Raw genomic sequence first — 11,123 nt, 5'->3', positions numbered from 1 at the left:
CGTTTCCTTCAATTTTGGTGTCAGAAGTGGGATCCTGACGAAGGTAGGCACGTGTCTTTTATTTTATAAGACTGTGTTATGCCTTTCTCAGTGATCCACATAGAAACGGGATACACTGACGAGGCCTTCTTCAGTGGCCCACATAGTAACAAGTGGGATACACTGAGGAGCCTTCTTTAGTGGCCCACATAGAAACACAGGAAGTTGCCTGTTGTTTTGTAAATTAAAGCAGAAAGGACACAGGAAGTTGCCTGTTGTTTTGTAAATTAAAGCAGAAAGGACACAGGAAGTTGCCTGTGGTCATAAAACGAGAAGTTGCTCGTTAAAAAGTGAGAAGTTGCTCACTAAAAAGATAAAATTGCTAGCAAAACATCAAGTAACCTCAGGTGTGCCACAGCAAAATAAAACTAACTTAAATCCTTCAAGCGTCTAAACCCCTCTGGAAATCACTGACCATGGGTCAGAATAATTCAAAGACCTTAGACGGGTCCGATAAAAAATCAAAATTAACTGTAAAACCGAAAAAAATAAAATATAAAATCACAAATAGCGGACCACCACTTGGGTGGGCCTGATTATAGATATATATTATGTCAACGAATCCCAGGTGTGACTGAATCTCAGCTTATTGAAGAAGTAGAGGAACTAGACCCTAAAAATGACCAAGCAGCCAACACCACCTCGTTTTTGTGGATAAACGATGACAAAATCACAGCCTTTTTTCAAAATCTAAAGAAATTTCTGCTCACAATGTCTAGAGATAAAATCGATTTAAATGCAGTAACCATGTGCAAGCAAAAGCCAGATGAATTTATTCTAGTGTTTATGAAACGTTTCATGCACTGCTGGACTAATGAGGCATGCATGCCTGAAGGTGGAAATGATCAGATTTTCATAACAACATTCTTAAACAATATTCATCCAGAATGTTCACAACTATTGAAGCTGACTGCCACTGATAATCTCTATGACATGAAGATAAAGAACTTTATCACACTTGTCAAAACGAAAGCCAGTGCAGATCTTTTTCCCAACAGCACGAAGGCTAAAAATGTTAGAATGATGTTAAATTTTGATGTTGAAGGCTCAGAGGAAAGTGAGAAAATGATGTATGCAGGGGCCCCGCCCCCTCAACAAGCGCAGCAGGGAGATCTCAGAAGGAGAGATAGGAGTGGAGACGTATGTTTTTACTGTGGAAAAATAGGGCACTGGAGGAGGGAATGCAAATCAGCAGCACGTGGGTCTCAACCACAAAACACAGGACCAGCTCCTGCCACTAGGCGTCAGCAGAGCTCTTCCAGACAAGTTAACTGGCAACGCAGACAGGAATCACATCAAAATAATGGCCCCTTTGCACTTCGGCAGCAACCTTATAATCCACATTTTAATCCCCACCCATATGATAACGAAAGGCTGGACCGACAATAGGGAGGCCCAGGTGAGGATGAGGGACAGTGTGAAGCACTACACACGATGCTGCATTTGCAATTGTCCCGTAACACAGAAAGCTTGCCCATGTTAGATATAGAAATAGGTGAAAAGATTTATTCTTTTTTAGTTGACAGTGGAGCCACTAAAAGTTCACTGTCTGGAAAATTCTATAGTGGGCCTGTTTCCTGTGTGTACATCAACACCATGGGAATAAACGGAACTCTAGTGCAATGCCCCAAAACACATTCTCTAAAAACACGCTGGGGCCCAAAACCAGATGAAATTACATATCATCCATTCATAATTATTCCAAACTCGCCTGTGAATCTATTAGGCAGAGATTTAATGGCAAAAATGAACTTGTGTATTTCATTTAACACAAAGGGTGAAATGTTTGCAGATACTGATAACAGCTATGTTTTCTCTGCCCTTTGCACCGACACCATGGAGAAGGAACAGCCTCTGTGTCAGCTGGACGCCTCAGCAGACAATGAACTCAACATCCTTTTGTCCGGTATTCCACGTCACACACTGTGCCAAAAACGTGTACAAATACCACTACCAGGTAATCCCACATCTGGGAGCCACACTTTTGTTTCTCTCACACTGTTTAACAACATGATAACTGCTCACACCAGTGAAGATAAAACAGTGGTTTTGTCACATAACTCAGACATAGGTTATGACATTACTGCACCATGTCGACACATAGATCTAACCTACCCCATACACTGTACTATCTCTGCTGTCACATTGCCAGCTGAATATCAGAACATGACATTATGGTCAAGAGGTGAGAATGATGTAGGATTTATTGACTGTACACCTTATCATGCTCAGCTGAAAAACAACAAGCCAGTATATGTCAAGCAATATCCCATTTCCGCTGAAAAAGCCGCAGCCTTAGACATCATCATAGGAGATTTATTGACAGCTGGAGTAATAAAGCCCACAGTATCTCCATATAACACTCCTGTCAATCCTGTGCCAAAGCCTAACAAACCTGGCGTATGGCGTTTCACACAAGACGTAAGGCAAATTAATGCAGTCATTATGCCTCTACCTCCTCTTGTCCCAGATGTCCCCAGCATACTGACAGGTATTCCAGCAACAGCCACACATTTTACTGTGGTGGATCGACTTCCTCCGAGGCGTGGACGTCTATCAGCAGAGAATGTACCTTCACCTATCAGCAGAGAATGTCCCTTAGTCTGTAACACAGTCAAATATATTCTCAAGCAACATTCAAGCATGCCATTCAGCGTGTTAGTACGAGCTCGGGAGCAGCTTGGGAGAACAAGAAAACAGAGACTGCTTCAGGTTGTCTTCCCAAATTGACTCAACTTTATTCACAAGTACAACAGTTTATATAGAGGGTAAAATTCATGAGACAGCAGATTATCAGTTTAAACCAGTACAGACCAAGATAAGGGAGCGTCTTCCTGCCCTTGGGTGAAGAAGCATCCTTTGTGTAGTTTATCAGTTCAGCTACAATTGTGATTATCTCAGCGACATATTTTCAAGGCACAAAATAAAGAGTTCTTTCATTAGTGAATTCTGAAACAAACCATCTGGCCTTCAACAGGCGTCTCCTAAGAGATTAAGAAACTAATGTAGCTGAGGGAGTGATCTCTGTGGTATTTCAACCTTGTACCAGCCTGTGATTCTCACACATCAATTCTTGGGTCAAAGAGAAAAATAACTAAAACAAAGGGGCCTTATTGAATGACAGAGTTTTCCTGTATAATGTCACTATAAAACAATATCCAGTAAATGCTACCATGGTACTAAAATACCTAACACCGCCCTTACATCTTATATACGCAGACACAGACACTCTTAAACAAAGAACATTCCACAGCAGATCAATTATTAGCAGATCCTTAACTGTTCAGTGTAAGAAAAGCTCCGACCAACCGTCACCTCATCTGCAACAGGATGTCCAGAGTCCTCAAGAGGAAAATGAGTCTGCTGTGAAGGTGCAATAAAACTTGGGCCCCACTTATGATCACATTCCACATGCAAACAAACTGGTGACAGGAGTACTCTTACTATACTAAAGTGATATAGTTGAAATATGTGATTAATACATGAGAAAAGAAATCTGCCACCACACTATGTTTTGACCTACTGTCAGAAGACAAAGCAAATGGTTAAACTTGGGCTATGTTCACACTGCAGGCGAAAGCGCATCAAATCCGATTTTTTTGACCCTATGCGACCCATATCCGATCATGGTATGACAGTGTGAACGGCACAAATCCGATATTTTCAAATCCGATCTGGGTCACTTTCGTATGTGGTACATATCCGATGTTTCAGAAAGCGACTGCTGTGTGAATGGTCATGTCGCATTAAATCCGTCTTTGACGTCACCGACACAAGACAGACGCCAATTATCAGCGACCGAGACGACATCGCGAACGCTTCCTAGCCATCCGGTGAAACTGCTGGGAAGACAACGTTGGAGAAACGTTAACATTTTATTTGTACATAATCTGCAGATTCTGACAGAAATCTGCAGCTATCCTTTGAAGCACCGCTCCTCTCTAAAACAGCAATAAGGATAATTATTAGGTTATTTACATTATTATGTAAATAACAAAATAACTTAAAGCAAAAATTGGGAAACGTAAAGTCCGAAGTCTTTATATTAAGGGCCATCAGTCAAACAATATTGTTTGCTCTGGGTCTAAACAGAGCGCGTTGTGTGTGACGTCTTCTTTTGCGCATGCGGGCCGCTCTGAGCGTTCACACTAGAGCGCGTTTGCTGTCGCATTTTATTTGTAGTGTGAACGAGCAGACAAAAAAAATCGGATTTGATCAAAAAATCGGAATTGAGCATTAAGACCTGCAGTGTGAACGTAGCCTAAGGGTGCCCCTCTGGGAAATGGCCCTGGCCCATACTTGACCCTGCACCTACTGTTTTTGGCTGCATGGGAAACTTACTCAGCAGCAGGAGGTGGGACTACTGGCACCTTTAAAAGAGGACCTGGGAAAACCCTCTGAGCTTTTTTTACTGCTATCTGTCTGGTGGGGTTGGTCCCAATCTGCATGCGCTTAAACCTGTACACCCTGGGGTTTTGCTTTGCTTGCTTTCTGCTATTTAATTCTCAGGTAAAATGTTTGTATGTATTTTTCCTCCTGTTCATATGATGCAGTGTATTAAACTGTTCCAAGAATACTACTCTTTTCCCACAGAATCATTTTCAATGCATTGATTTCAATTGGATCTAAAAAAAAAAAAAAAAAAAAAAGCTGGACCTCCAAATCGCTGGTGAAGATAAGGTTATCATGATGGCTTCAAAATTTGCGACCACAACAGTCACAGAAGGCTGCTGCTGGAGCACCAGCTGTAGAGAAGTGAGAAAGAGATGAAGGAAGATGAAATAAAAGAGTAAGAGTATAGATGGAGGAACATAAATAGGATATGAGAGATTCAAGGATTTGGGTTAAATGAATGGCTACTTTGAGCATGAGCCACTGCTAACAGCTAAAGTGTAATTTTTAATTGTCACATGCTGCAATGCAACTAAGAAATAAATAACAGCAACTGTACCAACCTGATTAAAACCTGTCAAACAAAATGAAATGGATAGATATATGTATCTTCTCCCAAAGTCAAAAACCAACAGACTTAAAAACTCCTTTGTCCCACACGCCATCAGACTGTTTAACTCCTCACTGGAGGGGAGAGGGAGGAGAAACAGGGGGACATGGGAGGGCGGGAACAACTGAGTTGTAGGTGCTTTTCTACACTGTGCAATATTTGCAATATTTGTTTTTTGTTTTGTCTTTTTTCTTATATTTGACTGTGCAATAATCACTGTGCAATATACTTACTCAAATGAGCAATCCTATATATCCATATTGTATTTTCCGTATCTATATATGTGTATATATGGTGTATTTATGCTTATATCCTTACTCTCATTCCCCTTAATGTATCTGTAACATGCAACTTCTTTCGGTGCTTTGCTACTGGATTTCCCAGAGGAACCCACCCGAGGGATTAATAAAGTTTCATCTAATCTAATCTAATCTAATATGTAGATATATGGCCCACTAGCCATATTGAATTTTTGTCCCCGTCCAGCCCTGAGTCATACGGTAACAAACTGAGGGGACTGCACTTCCAGAAGGGAACATTGCAGACATTGAGGTTAGCTAGGTGGAATCTCACAGGCAAATGGGAACCATGAAGAAGTTACTAGGAAAGCCACAACCACCAAATACCTCCAGAGGGTAAGGCAAGTCTTGAGGACTCAGCTGAATGGGAAGAACAAAATCCTGGGCTATCAACACCTGCACCCTGCCAGTCATCAAATAGCCTGCTGGGTTAATAAGCTGGCCAAAGGAGAAGTTAGATGCCACTGACTCTGTCCTATGCACGGAGGGTTTTAGTCCAAGATGTAGCACCCTGAGACTGTAGGCTAAGTGGAAGGAAGGAGGCTGAGGATTAGTGTGTGTCAGAATCGTGTCCAGGATGAAACAAAGATGCAGTACCAATTTAGTGAGGTCTTTAGAATGACTCATTACACACATATTTATGTTTAAAAAATTTTACATAAAGGCAGACTGCATGCTTAATCTTTCCAAATAGTATATAATTCCACTCTCATTCAACAAAGACAAAATGTTTGATATACACTGAGAGTTCTCACACAACCTGATGATAGAGGTCAGGATTACCCATTATTGTTGATGCTTGCAATGCTTCTTTATTACAAAAAATAACAAAAAAACAAGATTAATGTCAACGATCTTGATAAAAGAGCAAACAGATCAACACTTCTTTGACTCACTTTGCAAATATGCAGGAATATAGTTCTTAAACAGCAGTTAAAAACAAAAAATCATATAACAAGCTGATGAGAGCAGATAACACATTGCAGCACTTGTCTGACAAAGACTCCAGTAATACAGGTACACAAAATGCAAAAGGTTATAACATTTAAATATTTCAGTGGAGAGTAGCTAATGTGCTATATGTAACTTCTGTGCCTTTTCCTTCACCCTGTTGAGAAACAAAATTGACAGTTAAGCAACTATAAGAGCTTCGACTCTTCTGGGATGTTCTTTCAACAAGGTTTAAGAGTGTGTTTATAGCAGACAGAAAACTAACTGAATAGCAGGAAACAATCTCCATAAATCTAAACACACAACATACACAACACACACACACACACACACACACACACACACACACACACACACACACACACAAAGGAACAGGTTATACAAAGCAAAACAGGAAGTGACAAGACAAGACACCCTATACGCCTCAGTTCTCAGCAATCTTGCTCTGTAACTTTACATGTACTGCCAATACATTGTTGAGATTCTGTGGTTCCAAAATGTTTCCAGGTTGCAATAACATAACTTAGAGTTGATTGTGGAATAAATTTCACAAACTGACTTGTTGCAACAGTCCCATCCTATTACTATACCATTACTGGACCAGTTCAGTGAGCTCTTTGGAGAATGCAAATCTGTAGCCATACTGCATGGCTAGGTGACTGATCTGCTGACAGTAAAAAAAAAAAAACACTGTATCCTGCAAAAACACCGGTAAAAGGTAGATATAAAGAGACAGAAAGGCCAAAAGTTCTAATATTTAAAGATTTCAGTAGTGATTGGCTAATGTGCTGCATGTAACTTCTGTGTCTTTTGCCTCACCCTGAGAACAGAGAACAGAAACAAATATGACGATTAGAAAGAAAAAGCAAAGACCAAGGTGACCAAATTTAAAGCGAATCATGTCTTATGAGGATAATGAGCTAAATTATTTGAAAAGAGAGAAACAGTATGTGAGAAATCGTGTGTGTTGGTTTCAGGTCTTTTAATATTTACCCTCTTGTTTCTTTATGGTAACAACTGAACAAACAAAAGGAGTGGAAACAGAACACTTTACAGTCGTGTCATTCTTTAAGAAAAAAAAGTTAAAGTCTGCTTATACTCAAATACAAATGTATAGTTGTAGTATGTTAGGGTTAGTCAAAGGAGCTTGCAAAGAAAAGCGTCTGGACTTCTTTAAGTTACTTGAAGACGTTTCACCTCTCATCCGAGAAGCTTCTTCAGTTCTAAGGTCAAATGGTGGAGAGTTTCAGTGGGAGTAACCCCCCACAGAGGGACAAAAGAACCCCCTGATGATCCTCTAATCGCCTGAGCCAAGGTGTGAAACTGGGTGTGGGTTCCAATCAGCCAGAGTTTCGGGTGTGTTCATTGTGAAACCTGGCCCCACCTTATCATGCGAATTCCTGAGGTCAGATGGCCCAGGGTGTGAGTGGGCGTTAAGGCGTCTGGGAAGGGATCTCAAAACTGGATTATAGATGGCAGAGAGTTGGTGTCGTAAACCCCCGCCTCTGTTCACAGATGATCGCTCACAGTGGACATAGATGGACTCTCCACCATTTGACCTTAGAACTGAAGAAGCTTCTCGGATGAGAGGTGAAACGTCTTCAAGCAACTTAAAGAAGTCCAGACGCTTTTCTTTGCAAGCTCCTTTGACTACGATGACCTGGATGACTGAGAACCTTCACAGACACATGTTAGGGTTACCTCGGGTGATTTTCTTCTAATCAGAATCAGAATACTTTATTGATCCCTGGGGGTAACAACTGAACTGTACATGACTTCCCCATCACTTTCAGGAAGTGACATCTGGGGGAAAACAAAAGGAGTGGAAACAGAACACTTTACAGTCGTGTCATTCTTTAAGAAAAAAAAAGTTAAAGTCTGCTTATACTCAAATACAAATGTATAGTTGTAGTATGTTAGGGTTACCTCGGGTGATTTTCTTCTAATGTTTCCCACATTGGTGTATATTACTTCCTGGTCCACCTGTGTAGGATAAACAAAATGTAATTTAGAGAAAGACTGAAAGGTGTCAGCCTGGTTACTCCAAACTCTTTCCATACAGAGCTTTAAAGGAGAGTTGAATCTGTTCTTCTGGACGTAGAACAGATTAACTTTTTGGATTTCGTTCTATGGATGATTGAGCATGCATGAAGACAATACTGGAAGATTAATTTGATCAATTAGACATTTTACTTTCCAATGTCAGTATATTCACTGAAAATCCTAGACTTGATTTCTTGATAGGACAGCTGTTGTTTACCTTGCCTAAGTGTTTTTTCTTGGGTCTAACTTCAGCGTATGCTACCTCCACTCCGGCCTGCATTGGAAAACAGAAAATAATTAGAACATCTGCAAAACTGTACTTATAAAAGTTTTCCCTATCAATTAATTTAGCTATTCTTGTAGAATCATGTACCAAGCTCACAGAGAAATAAATCAATATAACTCACCATTGCTGTGGCTGATGAGTCTGCTTTTCTCTGCTCTAGAGAAAAAACAAAGCACCTGTTACAGACTCTGTGTTAACAATGCAAAATAGCCAACAATAATGCATAAATTCAAGTAAATACTGTTTGGATTTAAATCAAAGTTTAACAAGACTTACTGTTTCTCAGTATCAACCAGATGAACAACACCACAATTACAATAAAGATCAACACACTCAGAGGGATGATGAGGATCTTGAGGTCAAATGAAGCTCTGCAACATGCAGTTTGAGAACACATAATTAAGTTTAGCATAAAAGGTTTTTAGTCAAAATAACAGTTTTGTCGCTAAATCTACTGCAAATACAAAAGATATCTGACCTTTGTTGTCCATTTTTAAATGTGGTAATTGTTCTATCTCCAGTAAAAGTATGAGCAGTAGCTATAATTCAACAAAACAACAGTCAGTACTAGAGTACTGTAACAATGATTGTCCTAATATCTCTGAGAGTACTAAAATTTATAAATGGATGGATTTCATACACGTAACAATGATTGTGCTAATATCTCTTGTGCACATGTCAAGTTCATAATTACTTGCAGTACTCACTGGTGATTGGTTTCTCAGTAACAGTTAAATATACTGGTATCTGAATGTCCCCTTTAGCACACCAATACCAGCCACTGTCCTCTGACTGTAGTCCACTCATTGTCACTGTGAAAACATTTGGTTCGCTCATATAAGTGGTCACTGTTGTTCCATCTATGGATCCAGATGATCCTGTCACACAGTTCCTGCCCAGCCTGCACCACTTCATTTCTCCAGAGTTACTGTGGTGACATCTGATAGTTGTGCTTTCTCCAATGTATCCCGTAATCATCTGATGATCCACATAGAGACTGGGGGTCCCTTCAAGGACAAACATTAAAATAAATAAAGTAATGAGTGGATAGAAGGACAAAAATACAGATTTGAAAAACCATTGGCAATTTAGATTTCACGTCTATTTCTATTAACTTTTAATAACAACCACTTTAAAATGTTAACAAAGATGGAACCTCACCACTGGTAACTGACAGTTGAAAATGCTCTCCATAATCCGGTCCATTATTAATCTCCACCACACACCAGTAATCAGTGTTTTCATTTGTCAGATTGTTTATAGTTACAGTAAAAAAAAATTGGTTTTTATCATCAGAGATTGAATATTTTCCTGAAGGGTCTGCTGTGTTTGTTTTTACTACATCGTTGCAGGATCTCCATTTAGCTCCTTCACAAAAGTACTTCACATGGTTTCTGTATTTGGACTCATAGAGACATGGGATGGAGATAGATTTCCCAGTTTTCACTGATACTTTACTGACTGTAGTTATGCTGTGAACTCCTGCAAAGAAACAAATGCACATTTTAATAGAATAGTTCTGTTGATTATGTACATGTTTTCAGAATTAAATGTTTTGCTAATAAAATAAAATCTCTTTTGGTAAGTTATTACAAATTACAAATTAATACTATTGGAAATTGAAAATCAACAGAGATGCTAAGCAATTTTTAAAAGCCCCTGCCACATACCTGTTAGTCCAGTGATGATATAAATAATCCTGAGACAGAGAGCCATATTGATAAGTGAGCAGACAAAATCGTATGAACTGTTGCACTTGAAAACTCCAAGTGCAACACTTCCTATTTTTCAACTCCACTGCAGTTGCAATCACTCTTCCTCCTATGTAAAACACACGAAAGTGAGCTGACAAAGGACCAGCCCCTCCCCTATCTTCACTGTGCGCTTATGCACGTTGTAGGAAAACTTTAGTTTGGAAGAAGTGGTGAAAAGGTGGAGCTTGAAAACTGAGAGAAAACAACAAAAAGCAAGCTAGTAATAGTGTGTCAAATTTACCGACTTGTTAGCTGTGGGGCTTTAGTACCAGTAACAACTCGTAACCAGGCCTCACAGTCTCAGGAGGCTACTGGTGGAGCACCAGCTGTAGATAAGTGAGGAAGAGACAAAGTAAAATTATAGAGTATAGATGGAGGAACATAAATAGGATATGAGAGATTCAAGGATTTGGGTTAAATAATTGGCTACTTTAACCATGAGCCACTGCTAACAGCTAAAGTGTAGCTTTAAATTTTGACGTTCTGCAATGCAACAAAGAAATAAATAACAGCAATTGTACCAAACTGATTAAAAACTGTCAAACAAAATGAAATGCATACATATATGTATAATATATAGATATATGGCACACCGGCCATATTGACTTTTTGTCCCCGTCCAGCCCTGAGGGGACTGCACTACCAGAAGGCAACACTGCAGACCTTGAGAATAACTAAGGCTACGTTCACACTGCAGATGAAAGTGCATCATATCTGACTTTTTTGACCCTTTGTGACACATATCCGAT

The 11,123-nt window shown here is 39.7% G+C and overlaps 1 protein-coding gene across 3 annotated transcripts; it reads right to left on the bottom strand.

The window, feature by feature from the left end:
- Positions 1–5,973: 5,973 nt before the first annotated feature.
- LOC146695415 (polymeric immunoglobulin receptor-like) lies at positions 5,974–10,432 on the bottom strand. 3 transcript variants are annotated; one of them, XR_014923582.1, is made up of 11 exons: positions 10,291–10,432; positions 9,782–10,102; positions 9,328–9,627; positions 9,099–9,159; positions 8,897–8,991; positions 8,742–8,776; positions 8,552–8,608; positions 8,218–8,274; positions 7,993–8,094; positions 7,285–7,308; positions 5,974–7,111 (listed from the first exon to the last, which is right to left on the bottom strand). XR_014923582.1 is itself a non-coding variant. In XM_085477542.1 (10 exons), exons 1-9 carry the CDS (start codon positions 10,334–10,336, stop codon positions 8,029–8,031), a joined length of 1,038 nt encoding a protein of 345 aa, XP_085333668.1. In that variant the 5' UTR covers positions 10,337–10,432; the 3' UTR covers positions 5,974–7,308; positions 7,993–8,028. The 3 variants fall into 3 exon arrangements, 2 of the variants coding, with proteins under 2 accessions (XP_085333668.1, XP_085333669.1); XM_085477542.1 differs by having other exon boundaries at positions 5,974–7,308; XM_085477543.1 differs by lacking the exon at positions 7,285–7,308.
- Positions 10,433–11,123: the final 691 nt, after the last annotated feature.

The sequence above is a fragment of the Copadichromis virginalis genome, linkage group LG13 (genome assembly GCF_057382275.1).
Source record: "Copadichromis virginalis isolate Kocher_CV1m ecotype Utaka linkage group LG13, C_Virginalis_male_GT1.1, whole genome shotgun sequence".
NCBI classification, from domain to species: Eukaryota; Metazoa; Chordata; class Actinopteri; order Cichliformes; family Cichlidae; genus Copadichromis; species Copadichromis virginalis.
The sequence above is the reverse complement of the archived record's forward strand: the minus strand, read 5'-3'. Positions and strand labels throughout refer to the sequence as shown.

Bases quoted from the DNA above. Each gene is read 5' to 3' on its own strand.
- LOC146695415 (XM_085477542.1), bottom strand. From the start codon at position 10,336: ATGGCTCTCTGTCTCAGGATTATTTATATCATCACTGGACTAACAG. The intron at 8,992-9,098 runs GTCAGATATCTT...TGCATGTTGCAG, and splicing joins TTTAAAAATGGACAACAAAG to AGCTTCATTTGACCTCAAGA. The intron at 8,095-8,217 runs GTAACCCTAACA...GTTTTCCCCCAG, and splicing joins TTAGAAGAAAATCACCCGAG to ATGTCACTTCCTGAAAGTGA.